At 37.0% G+C, this 23,109-nt stretch overlaps 1 protein-coding gene across 2 annotated transcripts in view; it reads right to left on the reverse strand.

Moving 5' to 3' along the window:
- The window catches only part of TPRG1 (tumor protein p63 regulated 1), a 144,624-nt gene that overhangs the window by 68,723 nt on the left and 52,792 nt on the right, over nt 1-23,109 (reverse strand). For both annotated transcript variants that reach the window (XM_010370542.2, XM_030932342.1), the window contains exon 4: nt 12,375-12,551. In XM_010370542.2, coding sequence (XP_010368844.2) covers nt 12,375-12,551 — 177 coding nt within the window. The remainder of the gene's footprint in view (nt 1-12,374; nt 12,552-23,109) is intronic.

Genomic DNA, 23,109 nt, shown 5'->3' on the forward strand with positions numbered 1-23,109 from the left:
ACAACCATCTAATTTTTGACAAACTTAACAAAAACAAGCAATGGGGACAGGATTCCCTATTTAATAAATGGTGTTGGGAAAAATGGCTAGCCATATGCAGAAAATTGAAACCGGATCCCTTCCTTACACTTTATACAAAAATTAACTGAAGATGGATTAAAGAATTAAACATAAGACCTAAAACCATAAAAACCCTAAAAGAAAACCTAGGCAATACCATTCAGGACATAGGCATGGGCAAAGACTTCATGACTAAAACACCAAAAGCAATCGCAACAAAAGCCAAAATGGACAAATGGGATCTAATTAAACTAAAGAGCTTCTGCACAGCAAAAGAAACTATCACCAGAGTGAACAGGCAACCTACAGAATAGGAAAACATTTTTGCAATCTATCCATCTGACAAAGAGCTAATATCCAGAATCTACAAAGAACTTAAACAAATTTACAAGAAAAAAACAACCCCACCAAAAGTGGGTGAAGGATATAAACAGACACTTTTCAAAAGAAGACATTTATGTGGCCAACAAACATATGAAAAAAAGCTCATTATCACTGGTCATTAGAGAAATGCAGATCAAAACTACAAGGAGATACCATCTTGTGCCAGTTAGAATTACGATCATTAAAAAGTCAGGAAACAACAGATGCTGGAGAGGATGTGGAGAAATAGGAATGCTTTTACACTGCTGGTGGGAGTGTAAATTAGTTCAAACATTGTGGAAGACAGTGTGGCAATTCCTCAAGGATCTAGAACTAGAAATAGCATTTGACCCAGAAATCCCATTACTGGGTATATACCCAAAGGAATATCAATCATTTGACTATAAAGACACATGCACACGTATGTTTATTGCAGCACTATTTACCATAGCAACGACTTGGAACCAACCCCAATGCCCATCAATGATAGACTGGATAAAGAAAATGTGACACACATACACCATGGAATACTATGCAGTCATAAAAAAGGAGTTCATGTCCTTTGCAGGGACATAGATGAAGCTGGAAACCATCATTCTCAGCAAACTAACACAGGAACAGAAAATCAAACACCACATGTTCTCACTCATAAGTGGGAGCTGAATAATGAGAACATATGGGTACAGGGAGGGGAACATCACACACTTGGGGGATGAGGGGCCTGAGGAGGGATAGCATTAGGAGAAATACCTAATGCAGATGATGGGTTGATGGGTGCAGCAAACAACCATGGTACATGTATACTTACGTAACAAACTTGCATGCTCTGCACATGTACCCCAGAACTTAAAGTATAATTTAAAAAAAAGAAAAAAATATATAGGTAGAGATGATAAATAATATCAAAAACTGGGATTTACTGAGATGTACCTGTCAAATCACTCTGTATTGTTTTCCAATATGTAAATGAAACTAAAAATAGTCTCCAGTTTTTAATTAAAACATGAAATATCCACACATTTTGCTTTGAGAATAAATATGTTTTGAAAATAAAAAAATGGGAGAGTTGACAAGTAAATATAGATTTTTAAAACTCTTTAAATGAAAACTTTATTTTACCACTTTAAAAATTAAAAAGCACTGTCACATCCATCATTTGAATCTAAAATGACCCTATGAGTTAGGCCTCGCAAGGATTTATATTATTGACATTTTATAGATTGAAAATTGAGAAACCCCCAAATTAAAGTAAATTGTCCAAATTCAAATAGCGGGAAAATGGTGTGGTTAAGATTAGTCATAGCTTTAAACCTGTGGTTAATTGTCACGGAACCATAGTCTTCCCCTCCTTCCTCTACTTTTCTGGGAGGTTATAAACACGATAGGATTATGGAAATTGGTTCTTAATTAAAATCTTGGAATAAATCCAGTTATGATAGAAGTAAGATTTCAGATAAGCAACAATAACAAAAGATACGTATGAGCAACTAGTTACCCTGGAGGAAGAACCAGGCCTTTTACTATTTCCTGGTTCTGTCTCTGGTGAATATTCTCATTCAAAGAGAATCTGCCTTCATTTCACACAAATCATCCACAGCCTTTAGTTGTCTCTTGCCATCACCCCTTTCCTTCATATTAAGCCAAAGGCAAACTGCATAAAACAAAAGTCTGTTTTATTAAGTACCAGTACATGGATATGCTGGCACTTGTCTGCTAAGTTCTGATAGTGCTCTTCTTGGTCTCTTAAGCAGAAGTTACAATAACAGTAAGGAGCACATGGAGAGGAAGGGAGAAGAGAAAGGACAGAAAAACCCAAAACAACCGTAGGTAAGGAAAAAGAGAAAGAGGAAGAGGGAGGGAAGAGAAGAGGGGACGAGAGGCAAGTAAAGGAGAGAGAGGAGGATAAAATATTATCTATCCAAAGAAAAAAACACTGGACAGAGAGTCAGAAGAACAGATTTTAAGGCCCGTGATCAATAGCTGATGATGCATGAATCCCTGAACACCTTTAAGTCTCACATTTCTCACCTGGAAGATGTATTCAATCAGCTCTGCCTTTTCCTGGGTGTTGAAGGTCAAATAGCACAAGAGAGGTAAAGATATTTGAAAACAGCATCGACATTACCACCTACAGCGAGTGGATACTAAGATTAAATCATCGCTTTTTTTTTTTTTTTTTTTTTAACAAGGGAATTTGCTCAGACTCTGTCCAGGCTTTCCTTTGGAGTCAGCTTGCCATTATTTAGCAGCTGATTTTCCTTGCCTCCTACTCTTTTCTCTGCCTGCTGCTGCCTTACCTTTGACCTTATAATGGTGACTTAATGCCTGAGAAGGGCCAAGTAAGTTAGAAGTAAAGATAACAATCGAATTAGTCTACTTAGTTCCATGTTAACAAAAGCTTTAATCTGGGGGAAAAAAAATCAGAACTTGTTAACACCTCAAATCTATGAGGCATATTACAAAGTGCTTTCAAGTTATGTCATTAGAACCTAACAATAAGACTGTTAATGAAGCAGAATGATGATTAATGTCACCTTTTAATAGATGAACAAATAAAGTAACAGTTGTAAAACTGGGACTAGAACCCAGGATTCCTCTGCCAGTACTCTAATATGGATGTTTGCTGAGAAACCCTGAGCAGTACATAAACAACCATCACTTCCCCAGCTGCTGGTACAGGCTTCCCCACTCTAACCACAGGATGCAAATGTGGATAAGCTGCACAGGTTAATTAGGAAGGCTGGAATTACATCAGCCCCCAGTGGTAACAATTGGGTGCCTCATGGGAAATATAATATTCCATGAAAAATTGAAGTTTCTTTGGTAAAACTAATGAAAGAAGGGAGATTAAGGGTGAGATTTTATGGGAATCATACAAATATGCAAATTTTTCATCTTTTGGAATGGAGGTTTAATGAATGCTAAGATGACACATAAACCGGAAGCATATTATCTAAATAAATAACCATTAAAGTAACTAATAATGATCATTATAAGCAACTTGAAAGAATGATGTAGAAGTAGAAAAATAAGATGAAGGAATTGGGATGTTCTTGTAAATGTGAAGTTTACATCAGGGAGACTCCCTGTTTATATCAGGGAGTCAATGGATAATATTCAAAAAAGGTAAGACTAAGACTACTAAGTTACACTTACAATCACTAGTAGAAAGAGAAACCTATGATTACTCTGTTAGAAGAAAACGCACTCAATGAAAAGCAAAGGAAATATAGACAACATGGTAATATATTTTAAAAAATTAATAATACAAAAATCAAAATGTTATAATTTAGACCATAACTGTCATATTAATATATGTAAATAGGTTAAGCTTACCTATTAAAAGAAAAAGGCCCCAAGTGGATCACAAAGTAAAATTCAATTATATGATGTATGCAAGTGCACATCAAAAACAAAGAGACTCAAAATGCTCAAAGTAAAATAGGCAAAGATATACCAAGAAATTCAAATAAAAAGAACGTAAGGGTTGCAATATTCATCAGGAAAGGTATTAAAGTAATTAAACTCTATAATGAAAAATATTACATCTACAGTAAAGATTCAACATCTATGAATATTTCTACAACAAAAAATACAATATCAACATTCATATAAAGTCACAAGAGTAAAATAAATCCACCACAGTAATAAAAAAATTTATCCTATCTCAATGTATGACAAATCAAGTAGCCATATATAAACATTACATATATATAACTAAATGTAGCAATATATATAATATTTATTACTAAATAGACAAAGATAGAGTATACCTAAATAACATAATGATAGTAGATCTTAGTACCACTTATGAAACTTTACATGTATAACTCTCTATATATGATATACTAATCTCACTACCACTTACTAACTCTATGTGTAGAACTCTGTATGTATGATATACTAATTCCAAAAAGAGAGAAAGTAGTATAATAGTGATATGCTAATTCCAAGGAGAGAGAAAGTAGAAAGCAGAGAGAGCACATTTAAGTATTTAAGAAATTGATTAAAAAATTGGTGATTTAAAGGTATACATATTTAGTAATTTCCAGAGAGTAGAAATAGTAAGAGAAGACATTCGCTGAACACAATGTAATAAAACTATAAGTTAATAACAAACTCTTAAAGCATAAAAATTCAACTTTAAATAAAGTTACTTCAATCTATTTTCAGGTCAAAGAGGAAATGAACAAACAGTAATATTAGGATATGAAATATAATAATAAAAACTATTATGTATCTGAAAAAACCACACTAAAGAAAATTTAATAGTCAGAAAGCTCACACATCTAACAAAAATAGCCATAAATGAATTAAAATTTCAAGTGAAGTTATTTACAAAATGCAAAATATATATACAAATATAGAATTAATATATAATACAGATAAATGTAGAAAATAATGAATGAGAACAAAAAGAATTCTATTATGAACAAGTAAACCCAAAAGAAATGGTACTTTAAAATCTATCAACCAACCATTAGCTAATAGAATCCGCACACTTGGAAGAAAGTAATTCTCTGCAAAATAAACTTTTACTATTTCTTTAATTACTTATTTTAGGCTTTCTCAATTGAGTGAATGTTTACAAACCTCTACAAAACTAAGTCATGTAATAATAAGACATAAATGACTGAAAGTTATCATAAAAGAAAAAAATTAAACATGTCAGTGCTATAGAGAAAATTGAGAAAGTTGTAGTGTTTATCTTCCTTTAAAAGCACCAGGTTCAGGCATTTTCATAGGTGAAACACACCAAACTTCTATGTAACAAATAAAGCCATTTGTTTATCTAATACAGTCAATAGAGAATAAAGAGAAAGTAGTTTTTAAGAAAATTATCTAACATTGAAACCAAACTTACAAGGACAGCCTGATTTAAAAAAACTATATGTCAATTAAACTTATGAATATTAATGCAAAAACCTATTAATACTTGCAATTAATATTTAATCACATATTAATATTCAATAGCACATTAATAATTATATACTAATTCCAGGTAGTATTCATACCTTGAACCTGCCAAAATGTTTCAATAATAAAAATGTGTGACCATTTTTAATTAAACCTAAGGAGAAAAGTAAATATATGATCATCTTCAAAGATGCAGCAATAACATTTGATAAAATTCAGTAACTAGGCATAGATTCCCCAGCAGACTGCTTTTCCTGAAAATAATAACTAGAAATTCTGCAGACACAACTGATAAGTGAATAAAACCCATTCTTCCACTCCCTACTTTGCCAAAAAAAACAAACAAACAATAAAACTACCTGAAGACTTTGGAGTGCAAGCAGTCTCCACAATTTTAAGGAGGAATAAATCCCCTAGTATTTTATATACCAGAAAAAAACAAGAAAATATGAACCACTCTCAAGAAAAGAGACAGTCAACAGAAGCAATCCTGAGATGACCAAGAGGTTGAAATTATCAGAAAGAACTTTAAAGCAATTATTTTAATTATGCTAACTTAGGTAAAAGAAACTATGCTCATAAACAATAAAAATATAAAATTTCTTAAGAAAATAAAACCTATACTAAAGAACTACATGGACATTTTAAAACAAAAAGGTATAACATTTGAAATAAAAAATACTGGATAGATTTAATAGGAGAATTAAATGACAAAGAAAAATTTCAGTGAACATGGAGACAGAGAAAAGAAAATTATCCAATTTGAAGATAAGTCAGAGAAAATAATGGGAAAAGACAGAGCTTCAGAGACTTGTGGGACAGTATCAGAAAGTTTAACATACATGTAATTTAAGTACCAGGAAAATAAATTGAAAGAAAAAAATAAATAAAAAGTAATAGTCCCAAACCTCCGAAACTTGTTGAAAGATAAATTTACAGATGTAAGAAGCTTAGATAATCTCAAACAAGATAAATACAAAAAGAAGCACATGTAGCACATGAAAGTCAAATTTCTAAAACTAAAGATAAGGATAGAATGTGAAAGCAGTCAGAGAATATAAAGAGGAATAGCAGTTCAAATCCTTGTGGACCTCTCATCAGAGATGGAAGCCAAAAACAGTGGAACAACATCTTGAAAGTGCTGAAAGAAAAAAGAAGTAAAAGACTAAGAATTAAGACTATTTTTCAGAAAGAAAAACTAAGAGAATGTATCACTGCTAGATTATAATGCTAAAATGTAATTTTTCATGTATAGGAAAAATGACTTTAAAGGGAAACGAATCTTACGGAAGAAATGAAGAATATCATACATGTTAACATCTAAGTAAATACAAAAGACTATTTTATCTAAATTTCTTTGAAATACTTATGATTTATTAAAGCACAAGTTATAACATTATCTTGAAGGTCCTGGATTAAAAGCATGAGCCAACTGTTTGATTTCTACAACAAACACACTTTAAATACAAAGACATAAATAGGTAGAAAGTAAATGGATAAAAAAAAGCTATGTGTATTACTCCCTTTTTATACTGCTATGAAGAAATACCCAAGACTAGGTAATTTATAAAGAAAAAAGTTTAATGGACTCATGGTTCTAAGTGGCTGGGGAGGTCTTACAATCATAGCGGAAGGTGAAGGAGGAGCAAAGGGACATCTTACATGGTGGCAAGCAAGAGAGCATGTGCAGAGGAACTGCCCTTTATAAAACCATCAGATAGATTGAGATTTATTCACTATCATGGGAACAATATGGGAAAAATCTACCCCCATGATTCTATTACCTCTCATTGGGTCCCTCCCACAACATGGGGATTATGGGAGCTACAATTCAAGATGAGATTTGGGTGAGGACACGGCCAAATCATATCACTATGCAAACTGTAAGTATAAAAATGACACAGTGATTATAATAAGATCAGATTTTAAAATAAACTTTATAGCATAAAATTTTGCCAGAGATAAAGAAGAATACTTCATAATGAAAAAAAGGCTCAATTCACCAGAAAGACACTAATCACAAATGTGCATGCACCTAATAACAGACTCAAAATATGTGAGGCAAAAGTTAACAAAATTGAAAAGAAAACTAGAAAATTCCACAGTGATAGATTTTTGTACTCCATTCAGTAACTCTTAAACAACTACACAAAAAATCAGTAAAAATATATATAATCCAAACAGCATTATCAAACACAGTATTCCAATTGATATTTAGAAAACTATAAATAAAATTCAAGTGCACATGACAAATTCACAAAGATATATCATAATGCACTTCATAAAACAAATCTCAAAGTATCAGTAAGGAATGAAATTAAAGACAGTATGCTCTCTAAATTAGAATTAAGTAGAATTAAGATATCTATAAAAACCTGAAGTATTTGGAAATTAGCCAAAACAACATATAATGTATCCATGGATCAAGAGAAAAATCACAAGAAAAATTTAAAAATATCTCTAAATGATAATAGAAGCACAACATATCAAAAGCTCTGGGATGCAGCAAAAGTAGTACTTAAAAGGAAATTTATAGCTGTAAATGTTCATATTAGGAAAGTTTAAAATCAATAACCTTGGGTTGCAATTTAAGCAGTTAAAAAAAGAAAAAGAAAAGTAAACCCAAAGTATTGGAAAGGAAATAACAAAGAAAAGAGTAGAAATGGGCCGGGTGCAGTGGCTCACACCTATACTTCCAGCACTTTGGGAGGCCGAGGTGGGCGGATCACCTGAGGTTGAGAGTTTGAGACCAGCCTGACCAACATGAAGAAACCCCGTCTCTACTAAAAATACAAAAAATTAGCTGGATGTGGTGGTGCATGCCTGTAATCCCAGCTACTTGGGAGGCTGAGGCAGGAGAATCGTTTGAACTCGGGAGGTGGAGGTTGCAGTGAGCCGAGATCACGCCACTGCACTCCAGCTTGGGCAACAAGAGTGAAACTCTGCCTCAAAAAAAGTAAAAAATAAAAGAGCAGAAATCAACTAATTAGTAATTACCAAAACAATAGTAAAAATTAACCAAGCGAAAAGTATGTTCTTGTTAAAAACCAACAGAATTGGTATGATCATCAATAGAAAAGAAAAAAGAGGGAAGACACAGATCACTGATATGGTTTGGATCTGTGTCCCCACCAATTCTCATCTTGAATTGTAATCCCCAATAGGAAGACGACTGGATCATGGGGGCATATTTCTCAGGAATGGTTTAATGCCATCCTCTTAGTACTCTCCTCATGATAGTGAGTGAGTTCTTGTAAGATCTGGTCATTCAAAAGTGTGTAGCATCTCCCCACTTTCTCTGTCACTCCTGCTCCTACCATGTGAGATGCCTTGTTCCCCTTTTCTTTACGCCATGACAGGAAGTTTCCTGAGGCCTCTCCAGAAACAGAAGCTTCTGTATAGCCTGCAGAACCCTGAGCCAATTAAACTCTTTTTTTCCTTCTTCTTTTCTTTGAGATAGAGTCTCATCTCTGTCACCCAGGCTGGAGTGCAGTGGCTCAATCTCAGCTCACTGCAACCTCCGCCTCCCATGTTCAAGCAATTTCTCCTGTCTCGGCCTCCCGAGTAGCTGGGATTACAGGCATGCGCCACCATGCCTGCCTAATTTTTTTTATTTTTAGTAGAAATGGGATTTCACCATGTTGGCTAGGCTAGTCTCGAACTCCTGACCACAAGTGATCCACCCACCTTGGCCTCCCAGAGTGCTGGGATTACAGGCGGGTGCCACTGCACACGCAAATCTCTTTTTTAAATAAATTACCCAGTCTCAGATATTTCTTTATAGCAATGAGGGAACAGAATAATACAGAAAATTGGTAGCAGGAACAGGGCATTACTATAAAGATACCTAAAAATATGGAAGCAACTTTGAAACTGGGTAACAGGCAGAGGTTGAAAGAGTTTAGAGGGTTCAGAAGAAGACAGGAGGATGAGGAAAAGTTTGTAACTTTCTAGAGATTGGCTGAATGGTTATCACCAAAATGCTGATAGTGATATGGACAGTGAAAGCCAGGCTGATGAAGTCTCAAATGTAAATAAGAAACTTGTGTGGAACTGGAGCAAAGGTCACTTTCGTTATGTCTTAGCAAAGAAGTTGGCTGCACTGTGCCTCTGCCCTAGGTATCTGTGGAACTTTCAACTTGAGAGTGATGATTTAGGATTATCTAGTGGAAGAAATTTCTAAGCATCAACACATTCAAGATGTGGCCTGGCTGCTTCTAAGAACCTATTCTCATACACATGAGTGAAGAAATGACTTAAAATTGGACTCATATTTAAAGAGGAAACAGCATGAAAGTTGGAAAATTTGAAGCCTGGCCATATGGTAGAAAGGAAAAAAAAAGAAAGTACATTTTCAGGGGAAGAATTCAGGTAGGCTGCAGAAGTTTGCATACGTAAAAAGGAGCAAGTGCTCATAGCCAGGACAATGGGGAAAACACCTCACAGACATTTTAGAGGCCTCCCTGGGAGGCCCTCCCATCACAGGTCCTGAGGCCTAGGAGGACTAAATCCCCAGTGTTAGAAATGGGGCCTAATGGGAGGTGATTGGATTATGGGGGCAGATTTAGCAGGAATGGGTACCATCCTCTTTGTACTGTCCTCACTATAGTGAGATCTGGTTGCTTGAAAGTATGTAGCACCTTCCCCTTTCTCTTGCTCCTGCTCCCACTATGCAAGATGCCTCACTCCCCCTTTGTCTTCTGCCATGATTGGAAATTTCCTGAGGCCTCCACAGAAGCAGAAGCCACTATGCTTCCTGTATAGCCTGCAGAACTATAAGCCAATTAAACTTATTTTCTTTATAAATCACCTGGTCTTAAAGAGTTCTTTATAGCAATGAGAGAACAGACAAATAAAATCACCAATATCAGGAAAGGAGGAAGATATCACTAAATATCTTATGGACATTAAAGGGATTATAAGGAAATAATATAACAACTTTATGCCTTCAGATGCAACAACTTAAATAAACAACAAATTCCTTTAAAAATATAATTTATCAAAATTAATCTGAAATAAAAAATTTAGTCCTCCTAGGCCTCAGGACCAGTGGTGGGAGGGCCTCCCAAGGAGAAAAAATTATGAGAAATACAATATTTATAAAACAAATTGACTTTATTATAAGAATTTCCCACCAAGAAATGATCAAACCAAGATTTCCCTTATTAACTCTATCAGACAGTCAATGAAAAGATAACTCCACTTATATACAAACTATTTTAGAAAATAAAAGAGGAGGGAACATTTTCCAACTTGTTTTATGATGGCAGCATAGCCAAAATATGAAAACCTAGCAAAAACATTTTAAAAAATGAAAATAACAGACTAATACTCCTCATGAACACAGGCACAAAAATTATCCATAAAATATTAGCAAACTAAATCCAGCAATGCATAAAAAGAATAACATGTCACAACCAAATGTGTTTATCTTAGGAATGAAAAGCTGACTGAATATTTGAAAATCTTAATAAAAATAAGACTTTCAAAAATTAGGCAAGCTGATGAAAAAATATGCATAAATAAATATGCAAATTCTAAAAAGCAAGATTAATAAATGGGGAGTAACTCAACCAGATATTGATACATAATATAAGGTTATAATTATTAAAACCATTTTGAGCTTTAAGAAACACAAATGGAATTGAATAGAGAATCCAGGTATAGAAACTCACAGAGAAAAGTACTACATTATAAAATAATAAATATAAAATATTAAATATATGATATTGAGAAATCTAGCCTGTCATCTGGATAAAAATTAAAGTTGATTGCATACTTCCTTCTTTACTCAAGGCAAATTTTAGATGAAATGTAAGTCCATTGTTAAAAGTAAAATAAAATTACTAGACAAAAACTTGGAAATTTACTTTATAATTATAGTATGGAGAAAGCTTTTCTCAAAAAGACATAAATTTAGAAGCCTTGAAAGAATGAGAAATTTGATACCTGTATTAGTTTGCTTCACACTGCTGATAAAGACATACCCCAAACTGGGAACAAAAAGAGGTTTAACTGGACTTACAGTTTCACATGGCTAGGGAGGTCTCAGAATCATGGCAGGAGGTGAAAGGCACTTCTTACATGTTAGTGGCAAGAGAAAATGAGCAAGAAGCAAAAGCAGAAACCCCTGATAAACTCATCACACCCCCATGTTACTGAGCTTACAGGAATGATCCCAAGAGACATTTTATAAGAAGAGCGACTACCCATTTTGGTTCTATCCACTGAGCTTTACAGAATAATTTCAATTTCCAGAGGCATTCCACTTTTTAGCTACCTCTTTGGAATGTTCTTCCCCTTTGGTTCTCCTTCTTTGGCTAACTCCTACCCAATATTAAATATTGGCTCAAGTGTTTCTTCTGAAAGTTTTCTCTGATTATCTGACACACAAATTAGGTCAAGTGCATTTTCCCCATGTGCCCACAGCTCTTTCTTACTTACATTTAGCCATTTATTTGTCACGTCCTCATACTAAAATACAAATTTACTGATATGGTTTGGCTGTGTCCCCACCAAAACATCAGCTTGAATTGTATCTCCCAGAATTCACATGTGTTGTGGGAGGGAACCAGGGGGAGGTAATTGAATCATGGGGTCGGTTTTTCCCATGCCAGTCTTGTGATAGTGAATAAGTCTCATGAGACTTGATGAGTTTAACAGAGGTTTCCGCTTTTCCTTCTTCTTCATTTTCTCTTGCCGTGGCCATATAAGAAGAGCCTTTGCCCTCCCGCCATGATTTTGAGGCCTCCCCAGGCATGTGGAACTGTCAGTTCAATTAAACCTTTTTTTGTTCCCAGTTTGGGGTATGTCTTTATTGGCAGCGTGAAAACGAACTAATATATTTACTTAAAGTTGTATCCCTGGAGGCTGACATAGAGTAGGAACTCTAGTTTGATGATTTCAACTTTCATGATTTCACTATCCTCCCTTGGGTTCTCCCAGCTTACAGTGCCAAACTGAATTTTCAGGTTGTTTTCCCTGCATGTCCATCCCTGCTGCACCATTTCTTCAAGTCCAAGATATATACTCACTTGTCCAGGGACATCCCAGGGAAGGTAAAGTTGCCCAGGCAGATGCGATAGACAGCACTCAGAGGAATCCGCTGCAGCTGCACACAACTGAGCATGATGAAGTCGTATTTGCAGATCAAGAGAGTCTTGTCCGTGACCAGCAGAATTCTCTCCTGCTCATTGTTCCAGTGGTCTATCCTATGGGAATCGCCACAGCAAATAAAAATTGACGACATAGCCTGAGTGAAAAACAATGATATTCATATCTCTCCTAGCACAGAAAACAGTGATGTTTGATCAACTCAGAAGAGAGAGGGACTGAGAAATACCTAATACCACACCACTACCCCATTCGGTCTGGTCCCACGACTAATGAAGGAGGAAATGTGGAAGATGATGGAGAACTATTTTATCATCCCAGAGCTCAAAGATGGTTGATTATCCACGATGGAATCCATTAGGGGAATACCCAGTGTGTGCACAACTGACTCATCCTTCCCCACATCTTCCCAGGTCTCTAGGAAACTTCATGGAGGACATCTTCCCTCATGGACACCAAAAATACCTCTCTGTTCTAGCTGAATCCATACCACAAATTTACTCACCATGAACTAGCCTACGCTAATTTCCAAAGGTTGCATTGCTGACTGGAAGTATGTTGGAGACTTGAACACAGGTCCGCTGTCTTCCAAGTTATCTCATTCCTATTTGCAGCTCACCCTACCATATCCTTGTGGTAGAAATGTGAAACAAGTGAAGTGAGATTTTTATGAATCAGAGTAAAGTAGATAAGGAGATAAACTTGATAAGTGTTTACGGAATTAATTGGCCTCATATGTGAGAGCCTTCCAGGACACACATGGAACATTCTGACTGAGAGTTCAGAATTTCTCCAACAGAGAGAACAGAAAGAAAAAATCAAGAGCTTCTTGTTAAAAGAGAGTGAACATGGTTCGTAATTCCCGCAGACCGACAGCACTTTTGCTGGCTGCTTACTATAGCCTTTAGGATACAGCACTTCGAGACTTATACTAGAATTGTTTTAGTACATGTTTTGTTTTTCCCTAAAAAACTGAAAAGGTTGATTGATGACCAATTCTTGTCTGAATCCTCACCACACAGAATCAATCTAATATGTAAAGGTATGGGCACCCCTTTTCCACCATTCTCCACACAGTAACCACAGTGCAATTCTTAACATACAAACTGAATGATGTCACTCCTTGTTCACTTTATTAAGTAGCATCCCCTTGAGTTTAGGTTCATAGCATGGACTACACGCCTGTATAATCCGGCCCCTACTCAGGGTCATCTCAGAGTAGGCTGAAAACACTCATTGTTCAAGTCATAGTTCAAATGTCTCATTCAAAGAGGATTTCCTAAACTCTATAAATTTGGCCTCATTGTATTTCCTCAAAGCAGACATCTTTTCCTCCTTGTGGCATTTATCACAGTTTGTAAGAAGAAATGAAGTATAAAATGTTTAGCAATGGGTACCATGTGGACACTGACCAATCAGAATATACACCACAATACTGAAAATAAGGAAATGCTAATAAGTACAGGCTGAGTAGGCTATCAACCCTGTGTGTGTGTATGCATGTGTGTGTGTGTGTGTGTGTGTGTGTGTGTGTTCCATGAAGGCAGAGACTGTGTCTGTTGGGCTATTCACTCCATCTCCATCGGTCAAATAGCCTGCACTAAATACATACCTATTGAGTGGATAAATAAGTTCCAGTTATCATCATTTTGGAAGCCTTTTGGTAGTGTGAGGATGGAGGTGGAAATCTGCAGCTTTATCACCTACTAACTCTGACAATTGGACTTTTAACCTTTCTATGGCTCAGGTTCCATGTCTGTGAAATGAAGACAATACTAGTACTCACATCATCCATTTGGGGAGAAGATTAAAAGAAATGATTCTCTGTTAGGGCTTTATAAATTAGCTGTTACTATTGCTGGAAGGCACCTGTGTCACTAAGTGACTTGGGTAACCCAATTATGTGCCACTTCACAGTGTAGTCTAATGACACACAGGTAAGATGAAGTTAGGAGTTGAATCAATAGGAGGACATACAGGAGAAGATACAAAGGACACAAAAAGGGAGACAGAAGTGAAAGAAAGAAGGAGAAGCAGAAAAAGGAAGAAAAGAAGAATGAGGTCATTAACTGAGGTCCTAGTATATGCCTGCCATTATATATTGATAAGTATTAGTTCTATATCTTACCACAACCCTTTGAAGAAGGTTATGACCAAAAACACTGAGCTAGATTACCACAGTAAAGTTAGTGGGATTGTGAGAGGAGATGGCATGAAGTTTAAGAGAGCTGGTTTAAGTCTTGGTTCTACAGTTTCCATCCAGTGGATACTCACCTCCTCCTCCTCCGCTTTGAGAGAAAGAGGAAATTCTTGAGAGTCTGCTTGACATTCTCAGTCTTAGTCAGAAAGAGATGAAGACTAAAATTTCTTATCAGATATCTACATAAACTTCCCTAAATAGATTGCATCTACTTAGCAGTAAGTTATAAGCTGCTGCCTAATAAACCAGACTTGTTTTAGTCTAAAAAAACTTCAGCTTTTGGTTGAATGGTTTTACTGAAAATGTCAGCACTCCATAATGAGATGTATTTTAAAAGGTAAAGGATTCAGAAAAAAAGGAGGATTCTTTTTAGGAATACAGAGTGCTCTGCTCTGACACAAACTCTGCATAATTTACATGTCAGAAATATCTAAATTCAAGTAAACACACAGGCTTATAAATAGTTTGGGGCTACCATCTCAAGTTCCTGGATTGTATGTTTGTTTATTTATTTAGACATCAATCACAATTTTTCCCCTAAGAACTCATGGAGAAACATTAAATTGCATATTCCAAATATTAATAGCATTGAGCTTTAAGTGGCAATAACAACAAATATAGGAATAGGAATAAAAATATACTGTGTTTGTACAGCTTAGAGAGGTTTACAAGGTCCTTGAATATCAACATTGTCTTTTAATCTTCACAAGAACCCTTTGGTCTAAATGTTATTACCCTTTTTTTGAAGACAAAGATACTAAGGTCTACAGACCCTTAAAATGACTTTTCAATGCTTTGCACCCACCAAACGGTGGTGCAGGGAACTGACACAGGTACTGAGACAGCATATCCAAGCATAGTGTTTGCCTTCTCCTCAGTACTACCTACATTTAAAAAGTGGACCCTTCAGTGTGGTGTGGAAACATGGTAAAACCAATCTCCTCAAGACATACCATTCCTGGAAGTGTTCCTTTTTAGCAAACTTCTTCAAAACAACAATCAAGACTGTCTTTTTCCACCCTTATCCTCCTTCAGTGTTCCTAGCTTGGGGAAGAACCCTTCCTCCATCCAGTTCTTCCAGCTAGAGACCTGGGAGTCATTCGGATTCACCACATTTCCTCACATTCCATGCCAAGTCCTACAAATTTTACTCCTAAGGTAAAGATGTCAACGCCACCCACCTCTCTCCATCTTCCGCTTCACCATTCTAATTCAGTCTTTCATCATCTCCCGCCTAGATGATTGCAATCACTCTCACACTAGGCTTGGGTTACTAGTCATCCAAACCTGATTCCCTTACATATACTCCTGCTCCCTTCCAATCCCTTCACTCTACTGCAGTGAGGGGATTCTTTGGAATAAAAAAGCAAATCTCAATCTCATCTTTACTGCCCTACCCTGGTTTAAAACACTTCAACAGTTCTTGCTCTTCTGAGAAATGATGGAAACCCTTAACCTGGTCTAAAAGTTTCTGCAGGGCCAAGCTCTAACTACTTCTTCAATTCCCTCTCAGGCCAAGTCTCTCCACTCCATTTCCTTTATCTTCTTTCAGATCCTTGTATTCACCATGCCCCCTCCAACTTAAAGGCCTTCGTACATGCTGTTCCCTCTGCAGGCAATGTTGCTCATGATCTCCACCTAGTTAACTCTGATAGAGCTGAGCTCCATTACCCTTTACTCCAGCAAACCTTCTCAAACCTCTGTGGCTACTTCTCTTCTTTCCGATATACACTTTCAGACCACACATATGTCCCCCCTATGGTACTTATCTTGGATGCTATTTTATAGTTATTTCTATGATTACAGAATTCATGTCTGTCTCCTCTCCTATACTGTAAACTCTAAAAATACAAAGTCAGTTCTTAGCCTTGTGTCTCCAAGGTTGTGCTATCCAAAACATATTTCTGAAATGAATTACTAAAAAAACAAGCTATCCTTGCACTGCACAACCTATATGCCTTGGTTCATTCTGTTTGGGGAACCCGACTTTCAGGTTTATACATTGAAATAGTACCCCACGAAATGACGTATTTTCTGTCAATAAACAATCAGTAACATTGGGGAAATGTTCATGCCAAAATAGTGAGAAAGAGCAGGATATAGAACGTTACCTGTGGTATCCTTCCAATTTTGTATCAACAACAAAATCATCCACATAACAAAATGGTAACAGTGATTATTTGTGAGTGGTGGAATTTCAGGTGACTTTTATTACTTTTTATGCTTTTATTTGCCAGAGTTTAGTTTTTCTGACCACACACAAATTAAATGTTTCGATATGAGAGGAGAGGTATTTTGTAAATAAATTACCCATCCTTAGGTTTTCAGCTTAAATGCTATCTATTCCGTGGAGCCTTACCCTTACCTCCACTACCCGCAAGTGACTAATATCTTTCCTCCCTTTAAATATGCACAAGGCCAGGTGTGGTGGCTCAGGCCTATAATCTCAACACTTTGGGAGGTAGAGGTGGGAGGCTCACTTGAGCCCAGGAGTCTGAGCCCAGCCTAGGTAACATAGGGAGACCTTGTCTCTACTAAAAATAAAATAAATAAAAAGGTTAGCTGGGTGTGTTGGTCCGCGGCTGTAGTCCCAGCTACCCAGGAGGCCGAGGTGGGAGGATCACTTCAGTCCTGGAGTTCGAGGTTGCAGCAAGCTATTATAGCACCACTGCACTCCAGCCTGGGGTGCAAAATGAGACGCTGTCTCAATCAATCAGTCGATCGATCAATCAATCAATCTGCACATGCCTCTATCAGTGCTTCAGTTGTAGCCCTAATCACAGTTTTCTTTATATTACAGTGCTTTCTGTCCTACCCATTTCTCCCCCCACGCATATTAAATGGATGCCCCTCTAGTGAAGAATCAGTGCTTTATTTTTATCTGTGTCTCCTCACTGTGCTCAGCAAAGAGTCCAAGAGAGAGCAGGGGCTCAACAAATGAGCAGGTCACAGAACGAAAAATATAGAACCAGGAGATCCATTCCCTCTGTCGTGAGAGCCCGTCTTCCCTGGTGAAGGAGTCTGTGCATCTCATCTAGTTGCCACTTTTCCTCAGCACCATTATCACTTCCCCAGTTGAGGAGAAGGTGCCTAGGTTCTCCCCCAGATAAAAAAGGCACCTGAGAGCTCCGTGAGTCTTCGGTTTCCTGGAATGACAACAGTTTCACCAGCAGAGGGCAACAGTGAACTAGGAATCACAGGCTGGACCCATCCGGAGAGCTTCCAGTGTCCACACCCAGTTACTCAAATCATCACAGATGCCCTCCCAGTGGCCCCAGCCCCACACCCAGCAATACTTTCAGTCGCTCTTTTAAGGCTGTGTCAAATTATTTTGTGGTTTGGAAATAATTTCCTTTCAAGAAAGATTTTCTTTTAATATTATTCTCTCTTTCTCTCTCCCTCTCTCTTGCACACACACACACATACAGACACACACACACACAGACACACACACACACACACACATACAGACACACATACACACACACACACATACACACACACATACAGACACACACACATATACAGACACACACACACATACAGACACACATACACACACACACACAGACACACACATACAGACACACACACACACATACAGACACACACACACACACATACACACACACACACACTCTCAGTAGAGGCATCTTCCTTGATATTAAATAGTTACTATTGCTGATTTACAAATCAACCTTCATGCACCTTCAAACCTCTTAGCCCAGCCCTTAAAAAGATAGTATCTTGGCTAACCAAAAACTGAATCATTCAATCATTCATTCCACACATATTCCCTGATCACCCACTGGGTTTCAGGCCCTGAAGAGGATCCAATTTTGTTTTGTTCTTCAAAAACACACAGATGAAAAATGCATGGCATTAAAGCAAAGCAATTTCTCTCCCTCTGAGTTAAATGGAGTCTTGGAAAACCTTTAGCTAAATAATTCACATATTCACATATTTTTCTTTCAGTCATTCGGTTACTCTTTCCCTGGGTCTTTCCAATTTGCTTAAAATAGAGGGCTCTCAAAGTAAACACAGGACACTAATAGAAACCCAATTGTCACCAACCTTCCTTGTTCCCAGGTTTCCTGACTTGTCTCCCTGGAGTTCACTTTTTCCCCGACTATCCCATGCAGCCAGTCACATACTAGGCTCTGTACTAATTACCAGGAACAGAGAGAATATCATACCACTATTAAGGAATATGCAATCCTCGGAGATGTGAAGGGTAAATATGTAAGGAAGAGTAGTGTGGTGTAATGAGGCTTGACAACGGCAACTCAAGCCCACAGCAGCTGAACCCAGGTCTCCAGATTCCCAGCCTCTTGCCCATAGGGTTTGCTGCTCCAAGCATCTATTCAATGCCCTTGCAGAAGGTTCTCTTATCAACACTTCATTTCCTGCTGTTTGGTCAAAATCTCAGGGTTGGAGAAGCACAAGTAGCAAAGTACGAATGATTCTTTGAAATGTTCACAAGGAAAGGAGTCAGGAGTATTTATTAATTTTGTTAACACTTCTTTAAGTTGCACTTAATATAAGACAGATAGAGTGTCCCCATAAAAAACAGGTAGGAAAGACCTGGAAACACCCATTTATGTGTCCCCTAAAAGCTACTTTTTCTCTTTAGTAAGGAAAATCCTACCATGAGTTCCATCATATTGTTGCAGTTGATCACTGAAAAAAAAAAAAAAAAAAAAAAAAAAGTGGCCATTTTTTTCTTTACAAAACAAAGGGCTTTGTAAGTTCTAAAAATTCAATAAAAATCGCAAACATTAAGTTTTAGTTGTAAAAGATACACACCCAAACACACACACACACACACCAGGTTTGACGCTTCTGAAATTTGCATGTACTGAGGAATAATTCTGTCATGAATTTTTCTTAGAGTAGAACAACAGACGCCTCCATCTATTGAGGGTCTTCTATGGATCAGGTATTGTGCTAGTAGCTCTGTACATATCATCTCTTTTAATCTTCACCAACAATCCTGATAAATACAGATGAGCGCAAGATTCCTGAGCAGTGACGGGCTTTCTATCACACAGGTTTGGGGTCGGAAATGCAGCTCTGCCACTTACTAGCTGTACAATCTTGTAAAAGTTACTTATCCATTCTAAGATTTGGCTTTCACATCTCCAACATGAAGATAAAAATAGTATATTCCTCGTAGGACTGTTGTTAGGATAAAAGAGATATGACATACGGAGAATTTAATGCAATACAAAGCACACAAAAATATTCAAATATTGTTGGTTATTAATATGATGGTGATGATGATGAAGATTCTTCTACATCCCTTAAATACTTTGTATATTTATTGAATAACAAATGAGTTAATGAGGGGATGAGTGAAGTAAATCTACTTAAAGAGAAGTCCTCAAGCCTATAATAGTTTTCAGACACACAAAACATTTTCATTTTAATTTCCTAAAAAAATTAAAAGAGAAGTCATTAATTCCATGTGTGTGCCTATATATATATATATGTTTTATAGGTGTGTGTGTGTGTGTGTGTATGAGAGAGAGAGAAAGAAAAAGAGAAAGGTTTCTGTCTGTTGCTTTTTCTGGTATAACTAGCCATATTTTTGTTATACTGCAAGTTACTGCAAGTTATACTTAACTTACTCTGACTTGAAATATAGACCATGCATTATATGTAAAGTTCCCTTTGCAGGCAGCTGTTGTGGAACACCTTGTAAGTCAGAACCTGGAACAGTTGGAAAAGAGATCCAAATGGAAACTCATGAGACTACCAGTTGAAGGAGTTATGCTACATTCATTTAGATACCCTGGCCAGAGAAGCCAATGAAGGAGGCAAATATGAGCCTCCATCAGAAGACACAGGGCAGCAGCTCAGGATTATATTAATAGCTGAAAAGCGAAGTTACTGATTTGCGATTGAACTTCTCACTGTGTGGCATAAAGAAGGCATTTCTTTAGAAAACCAATACCAAGTAATCAGGCCAGAAGTAATCCCTCTACTGATCCAATAAATATTAATTAATCCACTGTTGCACTCCAGGCACCAATGGTAAAATGGTGAACAAAACAATACCCTCTGGTGCTTACATTCTAGGAGGGGACACAGACAAAAGGAAACAGACAAGTCAATACAGAGACCTCGAGAAAAAGGAAATAGGAGAATACCCGGGAGAGTAGTATTCTAGGTAAAGTGAAATACTACTGCAAAGTCCTTGAGATGGGATCCATGGAGGTCCATGAGACAGCAAGGAAGCCAGCATGACTGAAGCAAGAGAGCAAAGAGAATGGAGGGAGACTGGAGCAGCAGCCAGATCACATGCATGGACACAACACATTTTTCTGCAATTTATGACTATTTTTCATATGAAATGATTATGACCCCCCATTTACAGATGGAACAACCAAGCCTGAATAAAGTGACATGGATGAAGTGACAGAGCCAAGGCCAGAATCCAGCTGACTCTCATCCCAGGCTACATACGTTCCATCAAGACGCTTTTCCCACTTGTTTTCTTTACAGGACCAGGCAATTTTGCTCTCTCTACTGCACTACCATCAGTAAGAGGATATTTTAAATGCTACACAAAAGAAAGGAATCTGGACACATGCCCATCCTTCTCTCTTTCCCACAAAACCGCTGAATAGCTCAGGTACTCTACAGCACACCAGGAGCTAGCAAGAGGCCCCCCCGACCAGCCTTCTCCTCCTCCGAATTCACTTGAGGGGATTCACTTGATCAGAAGCCAAGGAAGCTGGCAGGAGAACAAGACCTCATTCTAAGGAGGCTGCAAGGAGGGAAGAACAGAGGGACAAGATAGAACAAATGTACACACCTTGCCACCTCCATTGCTTTATTATTTTAAGCAGGAGAGAGATCTGCCTACTGTAGTATGTTCGTTACAGCTTGTATGGTAGAGGGGACACAGCCCAGATCAGGCAAACCCAAGATGAGGCAATATGCTATAAAAATACTCAGAGGAATCCCATGGAAGCCCAGCCACTGCACAGCTGGGCTTCCTGGCACCCGGAAAGGCACAAGGAGCAAAAGCTACTCTCTCAAGAGTCGTCTCTGTCATGCTTCCTGTGTCTCTCTGTACACCTCATGTTTCTCTTGACTGGTGTATGCCTTCTACTACCATAAATATTCATTCCTCTTTACTTCCTTCTTGCCTGTGGCCTTTGTTTCCTTAGTCCTGACTGTATGTGAATTTTCAGATCTGCTCTCAAAACTAACTGTGGTATCTCTGTATCTCTCAGTTCAGATTCCCAAGATAGATAATTTTGTTCATCCAGATCATTTCTTTAAGCTCTCGCTTTGGGTCACAGGCTGTCTAATGACTTAACCTCTCTTTGTCCAGTCAGCTATGGCCAAAGGCTGAAGTTCCACCACAGAAAATAGGAACTGCCTTCCAGTTAAGAGCAGTTTATTCTTTTTAAGAATTGTTTTAGCTATTCTTTTTTTGGTCCTTCCACACACATTTTAAAATAAATGTGTCTATACCTACAAAAATATCTTGCTTAGATTTTGATAGGAATTGCGTTTGATTTGTATTTCAAATTCGAAGATAACTGACATCTTTACTATGTTGAGTCTTCCAATCTACAAACCCAGTATGCCTCTTCATTTATTTGGATCTTCTGTGATTTCTTTTATCAGCATTCTGTAGTTTTCAGTATACAAGTCCCATACATATTTGTGTGATTTGTACTTAAGTAATTCTTCTTTATTTTGCATGATTACAAATGTTATTGCATTTTTAATTTCAGCTTTGACTTCTTTATAGCTAGTATATAAAAATATAACTGACTTACGGTGCTGATCTTATATTCTGAAAATTTGCTGAAATAATTTATTAGTTCTGGAAGGTTTTTTTGGTAGACTCCTTATTTTCTAAGTAGATTATCATGTCATATACAAATAGAGATAGTTAATATTTTTCCTTTCTGATTTGTATGCATTTTATTTTATTTTATTTTATTTTTGCCTTATTGTGCTGGCAAATACTTCTAGTATTACATTGAATTACTACAGTATTCAATGTAGTGAGAATGAATACCCTTTCTTTGTTCCAAATCTTAGGGGGGAACCATTAGACATTTCCCAACAGCATGATGTTACCTACAGATTTTATGCAAATTTTTCTATTAAATAGAGGAAAGTTTTCCTCTTTTTTGGTTTTATCATGAGTGGGTGCTGAGTTTTGTCAAATACTTTCTCTGCTTCCTTTGATATGATGATATGATTTACCTGCTTTGACCTGTTAATATGGTTGATTATATTGATTGATTTTCCAAATTGAACCTGCCTTGCATGCATAGAATATACTCACTTTTCACACCAATTTTTTTTTTTAAAAAACCCCTTAGAGAGAAGACAATGCACTGTTTGTAAATCAAGCAGCATGTTTACTCCTAACAGGCTATAAAAGTTGTTTGTATAACTGCTGCTAAAATGTTCTAAAAGTGTTG

The sequence above is a fragment of the Rhinopithecus roxellana genome, chromosome 1 (genome assembly GCF_007565055.1).
Source record: "Rhinopithecus roxellana isolate Shanxi Qingling chromosome 1, ASM756505v1, whole genome shotgun sequence".
Taxonomy (NCBI): Eukaryota; Metazoa; Chordata; class Mammalia; order Primates; family Cercopithecidae; genus Rhinopithecus; species Rhinopithecus roxellana.